At 39.8% G+C, this 24779-nt stretch overlaps 2 protein-coding genes and 1 long non-coding RNA gene across 4 annotated transcripts; 2 read left to right on the plus strand and 1 right to left on the minus strand.

Moving 5' to 3' along the window:
- Positions 1-99: 99 nt before the first annotated feature.
- On the plus strand, positions 100-5547 carry LOC108231439. Its single transcript, XM_017408513.3, has 2 exons — positions 100-678; positions 883-5547. Exon 2 carries the CDS (start codon positions 1047-1049, stop codon positions 3519-3521), a length of 2475 nt encoding a protein of 824 aa, XP_017264002.1. The 5' UTR covers positions 100-678; positions 883-1046; the 3' UTR covers positions 3522-5547.
- Positions 5548-6312: 765 nt separating this feature from the next.
- LOC108231271 (cytokine-dependent hematopoietic cell linker) lies at positions 6313-18307 on the minus strand. 2 transcript variants are annotated; one of them, XM_017408201.3, is made up of 16 exons: positions 17667-18307; positions 11984-12128; positions 11099-11151; positions 10956-11004; positions 9517-9567; positions 9389-9423; positions 9285-9295; positions 9121-9201; positions 8886-8910; positions 7903-7927; positions 7738-7822; positions 7630-7646; positions 7454-7557; positions 7304-7381; positions 6859-7014; positions 6313-6782 (listed from the first exon to the last, which is right to left on the minus strand). In XM_017408201.3, the coding sequence occupies exons 2-16, from the start codon at positions 12081-12083 to the stop codon at positions 6630-6632; spliced, it is 1023 nt and encodes a 340-aa protein (XP_017263690.1). In that variant the 5' UTR covers positions 12084-12128; positions 17667-18307; the 3' UTR covers positions 6313-6629. The 2 variants fall into 2 exon arrangements, with proteins under 2 accessions (XP_017263690.1, XP_017263691.1); XM_017408202.3 differs by lacking the exon at positions 17667-18307 and adding an exon at positions 12939-14240.
- Positions 9128-21881, plus strand: LOC119617329. Its single transcript, XR_005233564.1, has 3 exons — positions 9128-9225; positions 19192-19243; positions 21764-21881. It is a non-coding gene; the product is annotated as an uncharacterized LOC119617329 (long non-coding RNA).
- Positions 21882-24779: the final 2898 nt, after the last annotated feature.

Below are 24779 nucleotides of genomic sequence, written 5' to 3' on the forward strand. Positions count from 1 at the left end.
GTAACGTTGCTTCGAGAATAGCTCCAACGCTGCGCCCTGTTTGTCCGTTGTCAAGATGAACAGCATGTCGGAAGAGATTTCCGGTTAGAGCTTTCAAAGTAAGAGCCACTGTCGCAGAACTCCAAGTGTCACTCCAAGACACTCCAAGTGTCAGAGTCAGTATAAATAGTTTTTATCTTTCTTTCTTTTTTTACTCATTCAAAAGAAAGATTTGGTTGGTATGCAAATGCAGTTCTTACATAATTTATTTCATAAGAATGAGTGAAGTAATTCCAAGTTGTTTTTGTTTATTTTAAATTTAGGCATGTTTTGATTATGTACTTTTATTTTGGAAACAAGAACAGCCGTTTTCCGGAAGTGAACGTGCACGCTAGCTGTAGGCTGCTAATGACAAGCTAACTCAAAGCGGGTCTGTTTGCAGCGTTGAAAAGCGTTAAAATCCCCCCCAGATAAGGTATTTTCGTTGCCTCCGTCCTGTTGAAAATGACGTAACAGGCCATATGCGGTTTATTTCACGCGTTTTTGACACGTTTGAGAAATGTAATTGGTTTATAAACATTGGAAAATGCGGACCGTCGTCTCCGAGACCCTTCTGCTTCTTGGGCCTTTTCATCGCATTCAAAGGAAGGCAGCTCGGCAGGGCAGCCGGGAGATGCAAATATAACTAACTACATTCAGGTCGGCTAACCTATTTATTTTCCTTTGTGGTTTGTTAATCAGTGATTTTTGAGATAAGTGACTGCAGGAAAATAAATCGCTCAGGTCTGTGTGTGAGGGGGAGGGGCTTTATTATGAGCCTCTTCATGCCAGCACTGAGCTCTGAAAGCTTTACTCACTGTGATCTAGCTCTTGAAGCCTTTTCTTTTCATCTTCTTCACACAGGCAGGGAGAGACCTCATTTATAAACCCACAGCGGTGTGAGCGTGAGGTCACCTGTGGACCAACCCCTGGATTACATCAGCTGAAGATGGATGTTTACTTCATGGTATAGCTGCATCTTTGGGATCTCTGTGAGAGCTGCTGCCAGATGACCAGGGGACCCCGCCATGAAGCCTGTCAGCTATCAGAGCGTGCCGTCATCTGTGAACGGTGGCCATCCAAATCTGGCGGTGGAGCATCTATTAAATACCCCGAAAGTGATGTACTGTGAGAAATGTGGATTTGCTTCTATGAACGCAGCAGAGTTCAAGAAGCACATGGTCGAGCACGCGGAGACGAGGTTTTATTGCTTCTATTGCAATAATGTGTCATTCAGCGAGGCGGAGTTAAACGAGCACATGAAACAGCACACCTCAAAGTACCCGTTCAAATGCCCCCACTGTGGACAGGGCTACATGAGACGGTTGTGTCTTGTGAAGCACATTGACCGCTTGCATAGTAAAAACATCAGTCAAGGACCTGCTAAGCTTGGCGTGACAAAAAGTCCACTTGTTCCCGTCTCCACTGCCTTAACAAGTGCACCCACTGCTGATCCGTCTCCCCCCCGACCTGTAGTCCGGGTGACTGTACCCACCCCCATTGCACCTGCTGTCAGACTGGGAAAGGACGAACAGAGAGGGAAAACACTGGACATAAATGTACCCAATGCCACTAATGGTAATGTCGAACGTCTGTCTCATCTGAATGGACTCATTCAGCACAACAGGGCTCTAACAGTTTCTCTGCCGGAGGAAGTAAGCATCCCTGCTGGCTGCTTGGTGGAGCTTGTTGAGGTGAAAACTGTCAATGGGACTAAGGAGCTAAAACTGAGGCTCATCTCTCAACAAGAAAATGAGTCTATGATAAAAGACACAAAAGCAGCCGTTCCACAGAATGCTGCTCTGGGAAAGCTGCTACCCTCCGCTTTACCTCATGCTAACACAGTGAGGTCTTCGAGTATGGACATGTGTACAATCAACAGGAAACAGACTGAGACAAAGATGGCAAATGTGGAGCGTCCTCCTGCTGTGCCAGTGAAGATTTCTAACAATCTGCCAAATGTAGCAAACAAAGAAAAGCGTGCTTTGAAACGAGCGTCGCCTGAAATAATTAACTTGGAGTGCAACGCAGTCAACCCAAACAAGGTTTTCAAAAACGTCCTCGGTCCTATAAGGGAAGGAAATGGTGTGATCCGAGTTACGCAGGCAGCACCTGTGACCCATAATGCTGCTTCTCCCGCGGTCTTCTCCGGCAGAGTCGGGAGAGGGTTGAGTGCCGCTGTTCATCCGCCCAGCATGGGCATGAATGTACCGCCGAGAGTGGGGGATGAGAGAAAAAACCCAGCTGCAGAACACCCCAAGACTATCCCACAGAGGAGGCCGTCTGAGACGAGCAATATTCAAGAAGCACCAGGAGCTGTGAAGCTGGAACCAGACCTGATCTGCCTCAAGACCATCGCTGCCCCAAAAGAAGTGAAAGGAGTGGTGTGCTTAAACCAGCAAAGCACGCAGTCTTTTAATTCCCTGAAAGGTCCTGTTACTACAGCTGCCCAAGTGAGACCACCAGCCATTTTGGTCAATAAAGGTAATGTGGCAAATCAGACTTTTCCACCACTCAGAACTCTAATTAACCCCATATCAATAAAAGCACCCATCCTTTCTAATCATACAAATTCAAAACTATCTGCTGCTTGTACCCAGGGGCTCCGGTTTAATGAAGGCAAAACAAAAGTAGCAAAAGTAGGAGAGGTGTTAAAACCTGAGAGTTTTCCTGTCATCTCCTCTGTGTTTTCACTAAGTGAGCAGCCAGAGGAAGGCCAAGGCTCCATTCAGCCGCTGGTCATGGCTCTGAGAGGCATAGTGATGGATAAAAAACACAGTTCTGAAGCTGCAACTCAGGATCAACTCAAGATTACAGTAAAAAATGACACCGAGCAAAGATGCAAGGCGGCGGTGTCATCAGAGCCCTCCATTCAAAATGGACCCTTCGCTCATGACTCGTTAGTGACGCGGCAGACCGGCGAGTCTGTGAAAGTGGAAAAGCAGGATAGCCTGCCATCATCTGCGTTGACTCAAAATGACGTCCATGTCAAGGAGGAGAAAAGTGCCGCTGGAACAAAAGAGGGCAGCAACTGCAGTCAAGCTGCTGCTCCAAAATCTTCCACGCGGGATAAATCTGAAATGGCTCCACAGGTCGAGGCAGCTGCAACCGTAGATCCTCTGCCAGAAACAGACAAAAACGAGAAGTTCTTGACTATCTCTCTGAGGCGGGTGCAGGTGGGCGTGTGGAAAAAAAGCAAGAAAGGACTGAAACTTCGATATAAGCCGCGGGTTCCCATCGGCAGCCTCGGTGATTGTTCAGTTTTTTACCCCATGCCGCTGAAGGAGGACCAGCTGGTGAAACGGCCCGGTCCCAACCAGCCGGTGGTGGTGCTCAACCATCCGAAGCCTCGGGTTTCTGTACAGAGGGCGAGCGCGGACTCTTACCCAGGCGTGGGAGCCTCAGAAACGGTTCCTAAGTGCCAAATTTTGAAAATGAGGCTGAGCAAAGTGATGGGACAGAAGTACGAGGTGATTGGATGTACAGTTCGAGTTTTTCCATGATTGTAGAGTTCGTCTGTAAACACGAGTGTACATTTGGAAGAAGATAATTATTATCACAAACCATCAAAACTTACAAAATATTAAGGTGAATATTTTCTTAAAGGGATCAGAAGATTAAAAAAATATGGACATTGTTGTATATGTATTATATGGAATATTCAAGTGCAATGTGGTTTGCTTTAATTCACAGGTCTTTGTCATTGTAGATTTCATAATATTACACAGAGTTTAAGTGCTGGCTCAGGAGGCCGAGAAACAACAGATCTGACTAAAGTATTAATGCATGTATTTGGTTTAAAACGATTAACCTTTAAGTTGTGTCACAAAGATTCATGTTGGACATACGCAGAGCAGAACACAATTTGGTTAGCACACTAAGCAACGCCGACAGAGCTCTGTACGATATCTTTTATCCGTGCCCCCCCCCCCCACACACACACACACACCATTCAGCGTAAAGGTTAACGAGGCTAAACATTATTTACACAACATATCAAATCAAGAGGAAACAAAAAGTTGGCATTCAGTTATCTTTTTAAAATAATCTGGTCACTGATGGCGATTTATTAGTTTCTGCTTCACTGTGCTGTCAGATTTCTTTCACTTCACAGGCATCTGCGGCATCTCGCTTTACGGGTTTTTATCCAAAAAGACAACATTTCAACCTTAATGGTCTCGTAGTTGTCCAAACTGCCTTTGTGCAAATACTGAAGACTCCACCCTTCACCAAACAAAACAAAAACAAGAAGATGTTTGTAGCAGTCGATTTTTATAGTGTTGCACTCAGACACTCTCTGAAAACACCAATTTTATGATATTTATTCAGATACTAAGTTGTATTTTCAGGCACTGGTGAGTCCCCTGAATGAAATGATGACTGGAAGGTGGGAAAGGTGGGGTTTGGAGACACATGTTGTTGTTTTTTAAATTAATATCCCATTCGGTTATTTAAGCCTTACTGAGTGTAGTTTCTGAACTTAATTTCTGAAGTTATTTGTCATCTAAAGTATGAAGAGACAATTCCCAGCTGTATTTTAAACTTGAGTGTTATGGGATGTATCTGGCGTGGTACTGGTATTTTCTGCTTTGCTGTCCGTTCTTGGTGATATGAGCGTTCTGGACGTTGATGAGAGGTGAAGGGGTGCGTCAGAAATGAAGCTGCGAGGCGACGGGTGAGGAGAAACACGTGAAGTCTGAGTGACGGAGTTTCTGGGAGGAGGAGGAAGTTAAACTGAAAGGCTGATTTTTGCTTGAAGCTAGAAAGTTCACAGTCCTAATCACATTACATTTTTGTTTTAATTTGCAGTCTCGTGTGGATTACTGTAAATGTTTCGTCACTCATTGAACTGAAATGCGTTTTTAGTCGACAGGTATTTTGCAACGAATGTCTCTGACTTTTCCCTGAAGGCGTTTTGTTTGTCCTGAAGTCGTCCCGTCGCTCGGTATTTTCCGTTCTGAACCCACAGCAGAGTGGAGCCTAAAGAACCACAGACTGGGTTGTCGCTGTATTTTTCTGCCACGCTGACGTGGTGATTACTGAGCATTCGAAAGCTGTTGTATATTTTCCAGAAGATTTACGTGATGTTCCCATTTGACCCGGTACTCTGCAGATCTCCCTCTCTCTTCTCATGGAATTCACATGAAGACACCTGTGTGTTCTTGTTTGTAATATAATCATGGAAAAGGTGCTAGGCCTATGATTGAAATTGTAGGTTTTAGTTGCCCACAGTCTTTGTTTATGTACTCCTTTTGGTCAAGTTCAGATTTTATTGTAAATAAACCAATAAATATAACACATAAGTCCTTTACACTGCAGTATCTGAAGCTGCTGTGCAGTATGTTACATACTTTAAAGTGTCTCAACAGTTTACCTTGCCTTTAAGCCACTGCTTATTTCTGCAAGTCATCTTGTCTGTAATGTTTTTTGGTTTTATTACAGCCTCAGTGTTTATTATTGTGTTTCATGCTTTTATAACAATTGTGTAACTCAATGTTTTCTATTAAAACCAAGATAAATACACCCATATTCTCTCTCTCTCTCTGTTTTATTTTAGCTGAAGTCCTCGTGTTACATCACGTTTTAATTCTCGTTACTTCACATAGATAGCAAACAGGTTTTAGAAGCTCTTAAACCCTTAATAGAGTTGAGTCATGTAATCGACAGGAGAAAATATCGCTCGTAGGCTACATGAGCCACTGAGGGTGGCGTCAAAACCAACGCAGCTAAATGGACCTACATGTTCAAAGAGACTCAAATAAAGTAAATCTGAATTAAATTATTCTCAACAGCTTCAGCTTTTCTTTATTTCAAAGATGTAAAGTGGACAAACGGCCACGAAGCGTCTCTGATCAGAGGGAATAAAGGCTTCTTCTCACCTCCGTCATGAGAGCTGAGCCCAAACAGGCGCCACTTTTATCTCCTTGATCTACAAGCTTTCTGCTCTGTGACTCTCCAGACCTTTCTTATCTTTATTACTGCAACAAAAAACCCCACACATGACCCTCAGGAATGAGGCCACAGCTAACCCAGAACCAGAGAAACAACCCAGTTATTGGCTCTGAGATAAAGATCAAAAACAAAAACATTCAGTCCCATCAACTGTTTGTTCCCATGGAAATAATTGTGTAAAATTAAGTTAAAATTCTAATAATCTACTAAAATCAAGAGGTAGTGTACCTGCAGAGGTTTGCACACTATTAATATTTACATTTCTGCAACATCTAGAGATAATGTTAATCTTTCCAAAATTTCCTTTTAAATTTCTTGACCAATAAATTAATCAGCAAAACATTTTAAGCGTCTTTGTAATTAATCAGAAGTTTATTTGTATATATTATTCATGAAGTCAAAAACAATTGGTTTTGCTTCACAATCTATATAGGAAATAATAATAAAAAAAAACATTTTCATCTTGAATATTTATCAAGTCATGCTTTAAAATCCACGTATTTTATTAGATTCTGGAGCACGATCCAGTGATAGTAAACAAAAACCTGTCAGACATATCGAATTAATAGCTACTTTTCAATATGCTCAGAATTATTGTGGATATTTTTTTGCTAAACATGAAGGTTTCAACAAAGTGTCTTTGCTGGAAGGCACAAATTTCACCGGAGAAGATGCTCAACGTCCCTTTTTGTTAATGGACATGTCAGCACGCAGTTTTCTGGGTATTTGGTGACAGCCACGTTCCTCCCACTGATGAGTGTTATTGGAAATAAGGAGTGGAACTTGATGATCTCTGCCACAGAATCGAACATCTGAGGAGAAACGAGATGGGAGTTATGACAGACTTAGAGCCTGGGAGGGGAACTAACGGCCTCCTGGACCACTCACATCGTTTGAGCGTTGTCCTGTTCCCAGCGCGTACTTCCTGGTGGCCTCAACAAACCGGATTTTTACGTTATAAACTTTCTTCTCATGATAAACAGCCAGAACCAAGGGTTCACTGTTGGTGTTAATGGAGCAGTCTCGGACTAAAAATGCCCCATCCTAAAACAGGATAAGGACAAAAAGAGGACAGCTTTTAACATATTGTTTAGTTTAACACTTTGATTATAACTGTTATACTTGTTGTTGTCTGGGGAAATACCGCATGTTCCTGTCAGGTTATAGTAGAAAAATTATTGTTTTTTCTTTGATCTTATTCAGTTGTTTCCTCTGCTTCCAGGTTTTCTGCTAAGCTCACTATGCCCTTATTGGACTTTTACATTTTAAAATGAATGAAATGTTTTTTTAGATGTGGTCAATAACATTTTGAACTGGAATGACGGTGCGGTACCTTGTTCACCAGGTGTAAGGCGTGTTCGGCGTCTGTTCGGTTACACGCCCCAACGTACCAGTCCTCCTCACAGTAGGTCTGCGATGAAGTCAGCGATCAGTCAGTGACCCGGTCAACAACGCTCGTTCTTTGATTAATTTATTTCGGTACCAGTATGTTTCCATTCGGCTTCTCCACTGGAACAAAATCGCTCTGGTCAAGGTCTTCTTTGGTTCGAGGCCACTCGTGGTGATGGCGTCGTGACGGCACCCTTTCTTTAAGTAGATGTTAAGTCTGACTTATTTTCTCCAAAGCTGGATGAAGATGATGACTTCTGACATACTTACCTAAACTTTGGTGTGCCCTAAATAAAAACAAAAACAACAAAAAGCTCACCTAAGTCTCATGTTTCATGATGTAACCGTCCTGAAGAACCCGAGGAAGGAAAGTCGCACCTGTTGTCTAAGTCATGAGTCTCCAAATCCAACGAATGTCTCTGATGGGTTAGTTGACCTGAAACACTTTTAGCGGTTTGTTGACCTGAGAACATATTTAACCTGATTAAAACTGTAACATTTGTCATCCAAATGCTTAAAAGGTTCAACGAAATCTAATCTTACCTATTAAATGTAAACTGGAGTCTCCCTAGGAGGAAAAAAAGAAAAGACACACACACACACACACATATATATATATAGCATAAATTACTGTGCAGAAATTAGAGCCATCTTTAATTTCTCCATATTTTGTTTCAAATGAATAAAAAGTTCTTGTATTTTTCTTGAACAACATTTCTTTGGGCTTTCTGAAGGTTCTTTAGCTTCTTAATAACGACCCAGGAATCGGAATCAGCCAAACACAGAGATAATAATAATATTTATTAAAGGATCAGTTTTAAATCATTGTTGCTAGCAGCCTCTTCAGATGACACATTTCCTGTCTGATTGTTTTTGTTGAGTCAGTAAAGAGGCTAAACCTAATGCCCTTTGGAAGATATTAAATACTTTTGTCCCCAGAGGAGGTGATTGTTTAAAGAGCTATTAACTGAAAACTTGGTGTACAGGAGAGGGGTGATGGATTTCAGGTCCCGTGTCAGAGGTTTTATTGTCTTATTTTTTTAGGGACATCTTTTTCAGGTGTTAATCTGCTGTAGATACTCGTAGACCTGCTTCTTCTTTCTTTTTCCTTCCTTTGTCTAGTTAAGATGCACTTCACATTAAGGTCAGATATGCCTGTCAAACTGTGTTATCTTTGGCATTTTCAAAGATTACCAAACAAATTATTATCTTTTTTTTTTTTGCAACAAACTGCAAAGTGCCTGAAAAAGCAATTTTAAAGCGTATTCTTAGCCATGTTGTTTTTTTTAAAGCCTTCTGAAAATGTTCAAGTGCAAAGACTGCACTGATACTTGGTGTAAAAGTAACCTTTGAAAAGGCCTAGAGCGCTTGATCAAGGCCACTTGATAAGATTTTAGAAGCGTCTTGCTTCCTGGAAACATAATTCAAAGAAATGAGGGTTGGTTCGAGACTTTCTGCGCAGCACTGAAGTTATTTATAGGAACACTAGCGATGGCTGACATTTTCCTGCATGTTTGCCCACTTACCTTTTTAGTTGTCCTCAGCTGTGGGCTGAAAATGAAAGAACACATGACAGGATTGAAAGGTTGACTGCAGAAAGCCTTGAGCCCTCTCTGTAATTATTTTCTCAACCAGCAGATGGCAGTGCTGCTACATCGTCCACAGTGCAGCTTCTGCAGCTCACTGTTTGCACTGGGCTTTGTTCACATACAGCCAAGTCAAAAAGCTCCCACTGAGAGTAAATACTGAAAATATACTCACTCTTTCCTGCCGGGCTCATGCACAGCCAGGTCACTGATGTTTCTGGACAACTCCAAGACAAAAGGTAACGGTAAATTACACCTGGCAGAGCAAAAACTCAATTAGGTAAGTCCTTTTATAACGCAAAGTTAGTGAGTACCTTTGGAAGTAATTTAAAATGTTACCTGTTTGACTCCTGTGACATAAGAAAATGAGAAAGGGGGTATTAAATAAGAGGTCATCAACACAATTTAATGACATTTAAAAAGTAAATGGTACAGGTGTTTACATCATCTTCTGGCTCCAAAGGCGGGCGCCTCCTTTCTGTAAATACAAACAGGAATATTTACAATAAAGCTGTAGGACAAAGAGACAAAAAAAAAGGTTTAAACTGTTTACTGTTTACAGCCTTATCACCTAATTTGATCTTTCGTCGGTTCGGCTTTAGGTCTCTGTTTACAGCGGGCCCTGCGTTTCAGAAGCAGGAAGAAATGTGAGAAAAATGATCTGATAGGTAAGAGAAGGTCTGCACAGTTTGTTCTCAGCAAACCCACAGAAAATTTACTGTTCTGATTGTTAGTTGACAGATTATTTTACACTAGAGGCTTATAAGAGCATTTACTAAAACAATGAAGAGTGGAAACTAGCTGACTAATGCACAGCTACTACAACACCATCATTTGATGTGTTTTAAATAATTAAAGAGATAAATCTTTTACAACCAGCTTGAACCAAGAAACAACAATTAATTGATTTGGACTATTTTGTCTGTTCACATCGACAAGCAATAAATCCAACCTTAATTTATCTTCTAATTCTCCTTATATATGAAGCAACAGATATCAGTATCTGTGGCTTGTATATTCACCAGTTTGTTTATTACAGTTATCAGATAGTTTCCTGAAAATGAAGATTGCACCATTTAGCTTTGCAGTAAAACTCATTTGGAGTGTAAATAAGTCCGTGTAAATGTAGGCAACAGTTGTGTTTATCACCCCGCTCAGTTTCAGTTCGTTTCAGTGTGTTGGTGTTGCAACAGCTCGCCACAAAATTAGTCTCTGGGTGATTTACTCACAGGCCACTTCATTAAATGTACCTGTTCAATTGCTTGTTAACTCAAAAAAGCTAATCAGCCAATCAGATGGTAGAAACTCAAAGCATTTCGGCATCTAGATGACCCGCTGGAGTTCAAACCGGGCAGCAGAATGAGAAAGAAATGGGATTAAGTGACTTTGAACGTGGAGCAGTCATTCGTGGCAGACAGACTGCTTTGAGTGTTTCAAAAACTGCTGATCCACTGGGTTTTTCCTCACACAATCATCTCTAGGGTTTACAGAGACTCGTCAGACCAGCCAATGGCTTTCTAACCTTTTATGTGCCAGTTTTGGTGAGCCTGTGTGAATCGTAGCCTCAGTTTGTGGTTATTTTAGCTTCTGATACCTTTTTATCACCTTGAACCGGTCTGCCATTCTCCTCTGACATCAACAAGGCATTTCCATCCTCACAACTTGTGCTCATTGGATATTTTCTCTGTTTTGGATCATTCTCTGTGAACCCTAGAGATGGTGGCTGGTGAAAATCCCAGTAGATAAGCAGTTTCTGAACTATTCAGACCAAAAACCACGACACATTCAAAGTAACTTAAATCCCATTTGTTCTGGTAGCTGGTGAGGGTACATAAAATATAAAAATCAACAGAAACCCAAAAAACAAGCCAAGTCCATGCAGTTCAACATAACTGAATTAAGAAAAGGCTTTTTGAAGTTACATTACTACTGTCATTTAAATATTTACCATAGATTTGATTTAGGTTTCTTTCATTTGTGTTTACCATAATAAAAAAATCTCAAGCTTACCTGCGATGTGTGGCATGTCTCGAGGGAGAAATCTAGGAGGGACTCTATGCTGATTGGTAGAAGAACAGAGCAACATAGAGGGCATGAGCAGTGGGGTGGTACAGGTGAAGCTTCATTTATGGAACAGCAAAAAGACAGCTTACAGTGGAGACAGCTGGAAGGCTCTGGTTGGAGGATGACCAGGGACGGTCCCTGTCTGGAAAGCAAATGGAACAGTGATTGTGCAGTAATGGTGGAAGTTTGAGCTGTTTTAGTGTTAGCTCACAGTTTAAACTCTCTCTCTCTGTATCGTTCTCATAACTCGGTCAGGGTCAGATCAGCAGAAGGAGAATACACCAGGTTTGAGCATTCAGAGCCACGTTCAGTCCCTGTCTGTGGCTCCATCAGCGCAGGATTGTACAGTGTGTGTTCGTGGGTAATTGTAATCTCCTGCAGCCTGACTCAGCCAACAAATGGCCCAGGAGACACACCAGCAGATCCTGCTCGCTCAGCAGGAGCTCTCACTCAGAGCCACGCTGCTTTCAGTCTCGACACATATTTAGTGAAGCTGTTTATTCTTTTTTGGCTTTCTTCAGCTTCATCCTAATTATACTCACCAGAGCATACTCAGCCCCAATGTGTCAGCTAAAGTGCAAAATACTACTTTAAAGAAAGTTGGAACAAGTGATGGACTCAGCTGTTCATGTTTATAGGCTGTTCTTTTTATATTTTTACTATTTATTTAAAAAATAATGACAGTAATGTAGATGAGTTGAGTTGCATTAAATGATTCAGTCCTAAAGAAAATGTTGAAACTTTTGTTTGTTTCAGAACTCATAATAATTTATCTTCAAAAGGCTAAGCTTCCTTTTGGCAAGTAAAAAAAGATGGCAGCAATATTTATGACACTGCTAAAAGTACACTTTTGAATTGACTGAAAAAGCCTTACGATAAATTAAGCTTTAGCTGGGGATAAACAGAACCAATCAAATTTCTGCAACAGGAAGTGAAATCTATATGACAGAGAAGATGTGTGTCAGTGTTTCTACCTGCGTACTCCCTGTCATCGTTTATGGGCCTGGCAGGAAGTATGCGCACACTGTGCACCTCCTCATGGTCATCCACCTCGTCGTACTCGGGCTCATTCATGTTGGCAACGTTACCACATTTCTTCTAGTTTTCCAAGAAGCGATCCTGCAGAAAGAAAAGAGCGCATCTTCTTTAGACGGCACTAAATGTGTGTCCAGAAAGAGTTTATCACATCAGACGTTTGCTTCTCCTTCCTCTTCATCTCATCCAGTTTCCAGTGTGGCATTTAAGCTTTTTGTCTTTGATTTTACATGTTTACTTACCGAACACAAAAAAGTGACAACAGTATTCAAACTTTTACTGTTGATCTCAGAAAAAAGTCACTGTGGCAAAAAGTTAAACTAGACAAGTTGAAATTTTACAGATACTGAGCTGAACTGTTGTGTGTCAGCAGCTGAGAGTCATTCCGACACAAAACAGGTCACATGCTATTTTTACTTAAAACTAACCTCGTTGAGCGACATTCAGCACAAAGCTACTATTTTTACCCTGCACACTGACGCACTTAGAGCTTCTTTTTAAAAACAATGAGTCACACAGAAATCCGTTTTAGACTTACATTTATAATATATTTTCAGCATTTATTATTCAAACAGAGAGCTGTAATAATTTGTTACAATATATGATTTGGTTTTATTCCCTCGGGCTGAATAAATTAAATAATAAAATAAGATAATAAGTAAAGATGCTGACACTAAATATAATGTGTCGTACATTAATTTGACCAGAATTAAAAGCTGTAATTTACAGAGTAAATACACATCCATGTGATCTTAGAGGTGTTTTTCTTTTCCTTTACAGTACAATAATAATGATTAAGCAGAATTGTAGTTTCTGAGCTCAGAGACTCCCAAAGCTTCCCCCAGATGGTTTGTGTGAAACCAGCGTAGAAACACTGAGAGCGCCATAACTCACCATTATCTCTGTGAACTCATGGCAGTTCCTTTTTTCTGCAGCTAACTAGGAAATGGAAAAACATCATTAGCTGTGTGTTTTTTTTCCCGTTATTAAAGAATGTGTGTTTCCACCCCAGTTTGCTCGTGGATTTGTCTTCCTGAGCAGCTCGACACGTTGAAGAACGAGGTCTTCATGCAGCAGAAACCCCTGCTGCTTTCACCATTCACCCCTTCACTTTTCACGTTAAAGGCAACTCTGAATAAAAACTCTCATTTTTATCATACAGAATCTATACCAGTTTATTGTCAAACTACTTTTTCCCAGAGAAAAGAATAAAATGACAGATTTTATATTTTAATTTAAAAACACGGCTTGTAAACAAATGGGAAAGAGGCTGATGCACAGCTATAAAATAAAAACCTTCTCTTTATACTTTTTATATTTCTGACATCCTGCTGAGCATCGAGGAAGAGTTATTATAATTTCTTTAAACGTGTTTCTATGTTTAGAAACTCGTCTCTGCATCAGCTGCTTCTTATAAAAATTACTGCTTAAATGTAAGATTCATTTTTAGAAGAGTTTTTGAGATTTAATTTTGTTTCTTTTAAAGCTTTGAGCTTCTGAATTCAGCACGCTTTCTGCTTGTTTTGCTGCCGTGATGCTGGTGTCCCACAATCAGTCTCTTTTGATGGCAACAGATTTAAATCCTCAGCGAGACGTTTCTCTTTAACTAATCACCAGACTTGTGTCTCTCTTCATGATGTAGACAACAAAACGAGGCGTACTTAGTGTTGGAATGTGATTCCACCTAACATCAGTTAATGTAGACATTAGTTTGAACATAACAAGATGCTTTAAGCTGTTATTTTTAGGATTTATGTTTCTTGTTTTAGTCGTGTACGTTCCTCACGCCACACCAGAACACATGCTGAAAACATCACTTATGTTCAGACCATATGAGCTTTATTTTTAAAGAACTTTAAACAACCATTGCACCAAAGAACAATAAAGGAAACGTAACTACAGTCACAGGACTTTATAGACTAAAATAAATAAAAACAGCTTCAAAATAAAAACAAATAAACTAGAAAAACTGCATTTTTTGCATAATTGCAGGATGAATGCTGAGCACTGAATGACTTTGCTGAAATTTACAGAAGAAGCTGAAACTGAGTTTTTAACCCTCCTGAAGCCCTCGTAAAGTTGGGTCCATCTAGCCCGAAGGCCACAAGAGGGTTAAAGCTAAAAGAAGCAAAGCAGTAGCTAAAAGCTAAAAGTAGCAAAAGACAACAAAACAGAGCAAGTTTCCTGCAGCAGATTCCAAAGAGAACAAAGTTTCTGAAAGAACTGGAGAGATTTTAATGTATTTAAGTAGGGAAAGTATTTGTAAATAAAGTTACATGTTTTAAAAAGTACAAGAGTTTAAAAAGAGAAACATTTTAGAACCCATCTCCTGAATGAGCTGAACGTTTTCACATATGAGTGACTAAAAAAGCACAAAATATGCCAAAGTAGGTGGACCAGAGAAACTGTAAAAAAACAAACAGGAAAACAATGGTGTTACAGACAGGAGGGGACAGACAGGAGGGGACAGATGGATGGCAGTAAAGTGAGGCTAAAAGCAGGAGATGTGCTCATTTTGTCCAGTATAGAAGGCATATTTAAATGTCTTCCTGGGATAAATGTCTCCGAATCATCAGCTAAACAACAACAACAAGATTATCCAGGTTTTCCTGTTAGATGCCGTATTCATATAATAGAAAACACTTTTTGGAAACACGTTTGTTTTAAAAACCTGAGTGACTTTTCGATAAAAAGCTGAGCAGAACAAACATTTTGCTTTTCAGAATCAAAAGTAAATCTCTGAGAACAGGAATTTGTTCTGAACTCTTGATCTTAAAAAAAAAAAAAAACATTCAGTAAATAGTTGGCCTCGTGACAGAAAACCCATATTTTCAAATCTGACTTTAAAATGTGGAAACGTCTGACTTTGGGCCACTCAACCCCTCATTATTCTCCAACTCAAAAACTCAAATGTCACGTTGTTTAACCCTTCGTACCAAATGAACAGAAGCCTGTCAGAGTAGAGGAGGAAGAGGAGGAAAGGGTGAAGACTTCTTTGTCGCACATGGTGTAAGTTGAGCTTTTAAAAACACCGTGAGACGGACAAAGAGGAAGAAGAAGTTGCTCAGGATGAAAACCTGCTGCTCTCTGACTGACAGGTCCTGGTGTTTGGATCCATTTAGCTGTGAGGGGAAAATGAAACAGGAAGCAGGAAGAAAAACCGACCCAGAATAGAAGTTAGTGCATTTTAAGACGGCAGCAGTTATTACAGGCCACCGTGTCACACAGTCCCAGAGGAAGGCTCAGTCCCAGGACTGGGTTTGGCCCCGTGGTGCAGCACTCAGTGGAGCTGTTTGGCTGCTTTCTACAGCTTACTGACACACGGGGAGTGGGGCGGGATGAGGTGTGTGTGGAAAGGAAGGCGATTACATCTGAAGTTGAGCAGTTACTCTGGGAAATAAACTCCACGTCAAAGGGAACGGGTGGAGTGGATTTGCTGCATCTTTACCCACCGAACCTTTCAGGAGTTTGGGACCAAAACTTTGCTTTGGGCATCAAGAGCGAATCAAACGGGAAAAGTTATAAAAGTCACAGAAGACAAACACTGTTAAAAGGACCTGATGAGTCAATGTTGGTGCGGACATAAGTCTTGTGTTTTTAAGCAATTATGTTGATCTTTAATAGATTAAATGCTGCACAATCTTTTAAGTTTTTAGTCATAATATTTAGTGTTAGCGAAACTTAATACCCACATTTACCCAGGTTTCACAGCTATAACCATGATGTCAGCCTCACACTTTTTGCAAAGTGCTAAACAGGTTTGTCTGCTTCAGCCTCAGAAATATAAAATGATGCTTCTTGTTTGACACCTTTGAACGGACATCCACAGAGTGTGCAAATGTGTGTGAGGCGGACTAAAAACACACCAGTCGGGTAGAAGCACTCTACTGATGAGGCAAAGGTTCAGGAATAGATTCACAAAAGGAGCTTCTTCTCACAATATCTTGAAAAATGAATGTGTTCATTGAAGGAATGCATGTTGCCCAGGTTTTAAACTTAAGACCTTCTTATGTTGAGAAATGACAATTAGAGCTGTTTTGGTCAAACTTTAGGCCAAAAAATGATCTTAACCAATATTTTACATGATCCGTTAGCAGTTACCACACCAAATTTTATCTCAGTATCTGTAAAGATCACCGTGTTGGCTCAGTTAGCTGTGGCAGCCATCTTGAATCGGGTTGACGACAATGTTCATGCAATCATTTATTTCTGAAACTTTTATTTAAATCTATTCAGTTCATGAGTTACAAACGTTATCTCTGCTCCGTCGTTTTCACCGGCAGGCGATAATGAGGATAAAAACTCTGATGTCGTTGACGTTTTAAGGCCAGATTCAGCTCGGCAAAGACAGGATGGCCGTTTTTTTTCAGTCCCATGGTAAATGGTAAATGCCTTGCACTTATATAGCGCTTTATCTAGTCCAAGGACCCCAAAGCGCTACAGTCATTCACCCATTCATCCTCACACTGATGGCAGTAAGCTACATTGTAGCCACAGCTGCCCTGGGGCAGGCTGACGGAAGTGAGGCTGCCATCACACCGGCGCCACCGAGCCCTCTGACCACCACCAGTAGGCAAGGCGGGTGAAGTGTCTTGCCCAAGGACACAACGGCTGAGACAGCCGGAGCGGGGGCTCAAACCAGCAACCCTCCAATTACAGGACAAACCCCTACCTCCTGAGCCACTGCCGCCCCATCCCCTGTCTGTCCTCCCCCATACAGTTCCTGTAATTGTGTTGGATTTAGTTTTGTTTTACAGTATCTGTCTGCACACGTTTGCTGAGCTTCCAGCAGTAAGACAACTGGAATGTACTGTATGTTATCTGACTTCCATGTTGAAAGACTTAAACATACGGCGATAAATAAGTCTTTTCATCGGTCTGCAGCGCCGTGTTGAGCTGCCTGCAGAAAGGGTTTAAGGTTTGGCACATCAGTGTGTAAATTATTTAAAAAAAGGGTTTTGATTGTTTGAATACTGTGCGTTGATGTGGCAATAAAATATAGTTTCTAGTGTATAATTTTCTACAAAAGTGTTTTATTATGTGAAGGATCTGTGTTTGTGGTATTTGAGTGAAGTGTTTTGAAAAAAGGGAGTTCTGGTTTCCTAAATGCACTTAAGCCATCATTTAAAAACTGTAAAAAGACAACATTTTAAACCTGATAATTCCATGTTATTGTAGATATTTATATTCATATCTTATTGTCTTGTATTTTAAAGCCAATTGATTGGTCTTTAGTTTAAATCCTGCACAGGTTTTTAGTTACAGTAGCTGGTGGGTTAAGGTAAGGGTGGGTGTAAAATGTTTTTTTTTGGTTTCAAAGTGGAGCGTACAGTACGTTGGTGTTCTTATTTAATTTATATAAAAATCCTTTGCATCAAATTAAATTAAAATGTTTAGAGTAGCTGGAGGAGGCTTATTTTTAGAATTTTAATCAAGAGAAAATTCTCACCTTTAGCAGAAAATCTGAGCGTTCAAAGTGTCCCCTCACCAGGTTTAAACTTTCTGATCTATTTTTACCCCCGACGAGTGTTTCTCTGGTACATTCGTCTTCCTTTAACTTCTACGAATTCAGAAAAAACACAAAACCTTGTGAGATAAGAAAAAAAATTAAAAGTTACCTACTTATTTTTAGTCCTGAAGGCTTTTCTTCTTCTCCTTGGGTTGTATTTGTTGGCTGAAATAAATAGTCTGCAGTTTTTCTCCTCTCTCAGAAACATCCAGAAACACTCGGCTGGCTTCAGCTCTATCTGTCGAAGCTGAGCAGCCCACTGCAGTAACCTAAAACAGCTTCCTGTGTGGTGAACAACTAGCCTACATGTTGAGGTCTGTTTCAGACAATGAAAGGTGGTTTGTAGAGGACTTTGTCTTCCGCGTCTCTGACCTGATGTTACTGATCTTCATGTAAAAACAACAAAAAAAAAATGTTGCCAGTTCAGAGAATTAAGAAAATCTTTCTTCAGAATTACTGATAGTGGTAGATGTATTTATAACTTCTGTAGATCTGTTCTCCTGTCAGACGATGGTTTCACTTCTTGTGCGATATAATTTTCACCATCTTCACAAACCCTTAAACGTCTTTAAACAGCAACTATCAGCTCTATGAATGAGGGCTGAATGAATCTTTCACGACATGGAGTGTTTTTTGTTGATGTGAGCTGGAACATTCTGACATTTCAAGACCAAGTGCAAAAGGAAACAAGATGACATTTACTCTTTTCATTATCATCCGGCTACAAACACGAAGCTTAAACCAAATATAAATTTGTGCCGATATTTATTTAAAGCCTAACCTTTCAAAGTAATATTCCTCTTTGGTGCAATGCTTTCATTTCAGAGATTAAACAACTGATAATGAATCTTCCTGCAAAAAGAAAGAAACAAACAAAAGTGGCACACTGCTTTAGATTGCAACTTTAAAAGCAGATTTTAAGAACACAACGTGGTAGCTTTAAAAGCTAAAAGCTAAAAAAGACATATTTGGAAGAATTGTGTTTAGAATATATTATGCAGTTTAATCTGATCTGTTTCCCAGCAGGGCAGGCTGATAATCATCAGAGATAAAGTTATAAACATTCTTTTTAAAACATGGAGAAAAGTCTGAAAGGTAAATCAGGGATGAAGCTGTGGTGTTCAACATTACTCAGTGAAATGATCGCACACTTAAAGGCAAACTCTGGCTTATTTTAAAACCAGTAGTCCAGCTGTAGTCCAGTTTGGTCAAATCAAATCTGATCCTGCATTATACAATGTAAAAAATAAATAGATTGTTTTGCATCAGTTTTGCAAACTTGTTTAGTGGTTTATATGATATTTTGGTGACAGACAAACACACACACACACACACACACACACACACACACACCTACACACAAGCAAAAAACTATCATCTGCCTTTTTGCAACAGGCAATAAAAACCCTGTTATCCTTTATCCATATTCTTCACTTAAAGCTAACATGTGCACAGTATTTTTAGGGGGAGAGGGACTTAAGATAATTCCTGCAAAATAATAATAAATCAGTTTGAATCTAGTTTTGGGAGCTCGTTGCAGTCAGAGAAAAGTTTAAAACAGCTTTTTTTTTCATGATCTGCACATCACGCCCAGCTCTTTGGTCTTCGTGTTTAAACTGAGCGTCTTCCTGTCTGCAGGGTGTCGGCGCTCAGGCCTATTTCAAAGAGCGATGCAACACAAGCGCGCAAGGTCAGCCTCTCTCCTGTGGTTTCTTCTGCAATGGTATAGCCTGTCTTCCTGTGAAAGATTACCATCATGCCTCTCATATTCTCACTGATGCTTATCTCCTGAGCCGCAAACGCCATCTCCCTGAACATCTCCACCTCTTGGCCCCCAGTGACAGCTCCGTTGGCCAGTCAATCTGGCAGGCCATTCTGCGCCCCCACCCTCCATCCTCAGCCCACTGCTAAAAAATGAGTCTCTATTGTCCTGGACCTGTCAGAAAGAAATAAGATCCAGAGTCCCACTCCGGGGCGTCAGGCTGAAAAACCAGTGGAAGTTTTTTGAAGCCCGTAATGAGCAGTTTTTCAGACTGTTCACAGATTCACGTAACACAAATTTACTTAAAGACGTTTGGCTCCTAGCTGTGCAGGAAGGATGCATGCGATCAAACTGATAAACCACAGAGTTATGGTGTATCAGCAACCTTTACTCAGAAAAACCACAAAGTGACTGTGAGTTAATATGTTTTATAGAAGACTTACTGTATTTGTGCAAATTGATACAAACTTAAAACTGTACTTTCATTCCAAAATAAAGGTTTACCATAGATTTAGGTGGCTTTTTACACTCTTAGAAACATTACAGTCTCTGTCAAATAGTTATCAGTAGTTAGTTCCTTAGTAAAAGTGTAAAAGTCTTCTTTCAGGCCAAATAATGGTCTGTTTTTTATTGATTTTCAGGCTCATGAGACAACGTTTTCCTAAAAATTGGCATACTTATGTAAAAAAAACCTGCTACATTAACTAATATTAAACCTCAGTCTGTATCAAATGCATCAGTCCGCCTGATCAGCACGTCTGGTCAGTGCAAAAGTTTCCTCAACTCCCGGCGGGCTGATTCTTTCAGCTCCATCAGCAGAAACACCGTCTGTCTCCGCTCTGCACACAAACATGGACGCTGTTCGAGAAAATTAAAAAAAAATAATTTAAAATTAAAGAAAATTATTAAAAGGTTCTTGCTTGGCTAGCCTTAAGCCTAGCCTGGACAAAGAAAAAGTGTTTTAAATTGCATGGCAGTGTGCTAGCACACTAACATGCTAACATCTGTCGCCAGCTTTGAGTGTTGAAATAAAATCCCCTTCAAACCCTTCAACTTTTAGCCATGAACACAGGATAAAAGTTCATTTTTAAAACAGAAAAATCAGGAAGACAGAACTTGCAAACTCTTTTTTTGTTTCCTTTCCACACATAAATTATTAAAATCACTTAGACATAGCATTTTGGTATGCTCAAACAATCTTCCTTCAAATATACAATAAATAAAAGATGGCTGAGATTGTGCCATCCAGCTCGACAGATAAGCGAGCAGCGGAGGGCTGGCGCTCTCTCCCCCTCTCTGATGAGCATGTGATTCAGCAGTGTGAATAATTAAAGCTGGGAGCAGTGATAGGAATCTGTAGACGTCGGGCTCAGATAATACTTGAAGGATATCAGAGGCCTTTGGTGCGATGAGGTGGCGGCTGAGATGACATTAGTCACCCTCTGTGTGCCCCCGGCGGGCGTCAGGCCTCGGAGCTGAAGGTCAGGAGATGATGGATGGCCAGAGACCGGCGGTGACTCACGGCTGAAAGTTGACTAGAAAACGAATGTCCTGTACATGAAATATTATCCTCACGGAGGAAGAGACCTGATCTGATACTGCAGTAATGTGTCGTATGAATTTGTGAATACCAGCGGTTCATCGGGACAGCTAGAAAGTTAGCAGCACGAACAAAGACGGACAGAGGATTTCATTTTATTAGGAAACAAGTATTAAGTGTTCGTGTTGGTGTGCACCAAAAGACAGTATTCTACCACCGATCAGAGACTCCATGGAGCTGATCGTATGTTCGCATGACCTTTAACCCCCAATTTTTTATTTTCAGAATATCTGCAGATTAAGTTTGACCCCGAAGTTTATTGAGGAACATTTGAGAAAGATTGCACTCAACTGAATCACACAAACTGACTTCCTGAGGCTGAGCACATAATTTCCTAGAAATCATTCAGAGCCTCGATTGAATCTTTTTAAATGTTGTACAAAAAGTCAGGCTATAAGAGTCACTAAATGTGTTGTCTTGTTAAAAATGATTTCATATGTTAGCCTTCTTAAATCAGAACTTTCTTTAAAAGAATCAACAGAATTTGAAGTTTCAATGTTTTGCCTTTAGCTTATTTAAAATAAGAAGGTCCAGAAGCTGATCTGAGCTTCCTGAACGCTGCATTACACATCCAAAGCGTAAGTCACACATACGTTTCCTTTTCACATCGAGCAGATGGCGAACAGACGTACTTCCCTCATCAGTGTTTTATCGAGCCGTGGTGAGAAACGCTGATATGATCAGCTCATATTTTCTGTTAAAATAAAACGAGTGAACACACTTTTGTGCATTTCAGGAGCTGTAATTATGAGCAGCAAAACCCGGCCTTCTTCTTGCTGCAGTTTATTTTTATTTGTTTGTTTGTCTTTTCTCGTATAAATAAAGTTTGGAATTTGTGTTCGTTGCAGCGATCTTCACAGATTTAATTACCACCTCAGAGGTAGATGATTAAAAGCTGGTTTCACCTTGTGGAAGACTGGAGGAGGACTGTGATGACATCCTTCAGCTGCTGGTTGGACTACAAAACAAACATTGAGAAAAAAGGACCTACAAGACCTCACATCATACTCAGAAAATTAGGAATAAAACTGTCCTTAATGACTGATCTGATAGTGTTTGCTCATGTGATCCTTCAGATATTCTGCTGTTGGTCATTAAATAACCTTCCATCATGAACTGATCACCTGTATTGTCTTCTTTTTGTCCGATGCATTCGAGTGTGATTTCTTCTGTTTTTATTCCCTGCAGAAATGCCTATTTATAATCTGCAATCCTGCTTATTCGCAGTGTTTATTTTTTGTTGCAGTTATTTTCTTTTCTTAGCTTTTCTTTATCTTGTTTCCTCTCCCCGCAGTTGGTAGTCTTAACTGAGTCTGGTTCAGCTGGAGGTTTTCCAACTAAAAGAAAGTTTTCTTTTGTCTCTTTCTCCTTGTTGCTTGGTACTCGCTCTGCCTAAATTTCCGGACTCCTAATGGAAAGTGACCTGATATTACATATTTGTTGAAGAGCTGCACAACAAATTAAACTAAATTTAACCAAAACATCTGGTAACATTTTCAAAATGAACTCTATGCTAATTTATCAACAGGTGTCTCTAAAACCACAAGTTGATCCAACTAGACAGAAACAAAAAGACAGATACAAACTGATCAGGTGAATGCTTCGGAGCTCAAACTATAATAAAAGTAACAAAGTAGCTGTAGTAAACATAGTAAATATGCATCGTAGTAAACTTGTAATGTAGTAAACATCTAGAATAGTAAATGTGTAATGTAGTCAATGCAGTAAATATCTGGCGTAGTAAAAGTAAATGTTTAATGTACTAAACGACTAGAATAGTAAACTTGTAACACAGTAAATGTAGTAAACATCTAACATAGTAAACACAATAAATGAAGAAAATGTAGTAAAATATTTTTGTAGCTTTTCTTTCCAGAAGCTGTAGTTATAAAGTCTTAATTTACATAAATGACTTTAAAAAACAAAAGACGTCCACAGGGGCACTGCTGTCTGATGTGTTGATAAATATATATTTCCTTTTGATAAAGATAAAACGAATTAAAACAGAAATGATGCATTTTGCCAACACTAGAGTTGTCACATTGTCTTGACTTTGTGCTCTATGGACATGTAAAAAAAGTAGTTCAAATATTGAGCTCAAACACACACACACACACACACACACACTGTGTGTCTAAGAGCTAGACCTCCCAAATGAGCAACAGTGAAAGCTGGAATAATGCATGAGCAGCAGCAGCGCGGTCAAGTCTAATTAATGCAACCTCTCGACCACTGAATCCCGGCCCTTACTCTCTCTGCCAGCCCCGGTCCGGTCACATGTGTAATAGCCTGTTGGGAGGGCAGACATCAGTCTCCCGAAGCAGGCTAACGGTTCAGGGCTTCACCCTGACTGTGGCCTCCAATAAATGTGACTCTACATCATCCTGGACACAATCCATCCACATTAACTTCAAGCAGGAGGAGCTGATTTCATCCTCATTGCCCGCAGTGCCTGAGTCTGACAGCAACTCTGTTTATATAACGCACAAATCTTCTGTGCTGAGCCACAAGATCAAGTGGTTTAAGTGACACAACGGAGCAGAGAATGGGGAAAGTTAATTGACTGTGATGATTGTAATGATTTGATCCCAGCCTGAGTGTGAAAACCATAAGTAACCATCACAAACTGTGACTGTCCACAGCTGCAATTAGGCTAATTACTCTTAAATAATCTGCTTAAGATAATCGTACACCAGTGGGTTGGAAAACTGGTTATAATTGTCAGTTTTCATGAGTATTACTCATAATGTTAACATAATTACAGTATTACCTGAGTGAAGTGAAAGTGTTTTTATTAATTAAGGTTATTGGGAGCTACACAACAGACCAAGTTTCCATCCTTAAATCCTACATTTTACATTCTAGATTAAAAAAATAAAAATTACAGAATAAAACAGCAGAAAGTAGACAGATTCTTTCGTCACTGCATGATTACAAGCTCACTGTTAGGAACAAAAACAAAGCAAACAAAGAACTGAGCATTTATGGCAGAACATCAGTATCAGTAATTTAAGGTCATAAAGTTGAAAACTCATCATTTTTAATATTGTTACCCTGACAAAATTTTAATTAATTATTAATGTCTTCTCTTAAAATGTGTCTCAGGTCTTTATTTTTAACCTCAACATCCTTTTCCTATAACATTTACCTGAAGTGAGCTGTTTCTGCCGTTTAAAAGCAGATGTATTTTTTTCATCTGAGGTGTGATTTTCTTACATAACTTTGGCACCAAAGAGTGTCACGATCAGATCTCTTTATCTGCGTTTCTTTGTGGTTTTTTATAGTATATTCTGTAACATTTTCAGGCGGGGACACGTTGTATTCTGAAGGGGAAACGTGAAAGGAAACATGAACTCCTGCACCAAAGGTCTCATATGGCTGCTTCAATTATTTCAGCATGAAAACTTTCTTTAAAGCATAAGAAATTATGCATCAGAATATATGTTAAGTTTAAATTTAGAGCACCACATTATTCTTTTTGTAACCTGTAAATCCACTATGATAAGAAGAGTTTGCAAACATCTCTGCCTCTTTTTTTCCTACTTATAATGAGATGAATTTTTATTGTAGTCACCACTTGGTGGAGCCAGTAATCACACAACCTGCTCTGGTTTATACATATATTTAACAAAGCCTTATTAATATGAGACTATGATCTCAATGTGAAATAAAAATAAAAACATGTAAAATCAAGAAAAAAATGCAATAATTAAGTTTTTTTTATCTGGTGGAATCGCAAAATCCGCACACATTTGGCAAACACCCATCATAAACTGAAGCCTAAATTGGACATGTTAAAAGTTTTTCTTTTTGTTTACAAAAACCAACTAACCAAACAAACAAACAAACAAAAGCAACAGCTGC

This window comes from Kryptolebias marmoratus, linkage group LG9, assembly GCF_001649575.2.
Source record: "Kryptolebias marmoratus isolate JLee-2015 linkage group LG9, ASM164957v2, whole genome shotgun sequence".
Lineage (NCBI taxonomy): Eukaryota > Metazoa > Chordata > Actinopteri > Cyprinodontiformes > Rivulidae > Kryptolebias > Kryptolebias marmoratus.

Excerpts from the sequence above, each read along its gene's own strand:
- LOC108231439 (XM_017408513.3), top strand. The coding sequence starts at position 1,047 with ATGAAGCCTGTCAGCTATCAGAGCGTGCCGTCATCTGTGAACGGTGGC.
- LOC108231271 (XM_017408201.3), bottom strand. The coding sequence starts at position 12,083 with ATGAATGAGCCCGAGTACGACGAGGTGGATGACCATGAGGAGGTGCAC. Across the intron at positions 9,568-10,955 it reads AGACATGCCACACATCGCAG|GGCCCGCTGTAAACAGAGAC; the intron begins GTAAGCTTGAGA and ends TCTGAAACGCAG. Across the intron at positions 8,911-9,120 it reads CATGAGCCCGGCAGGAAAGA|CCCACAGCTGAGGACAACTA; the intron begins GTGAGTATATTT and ends TTTCATTTTCAG.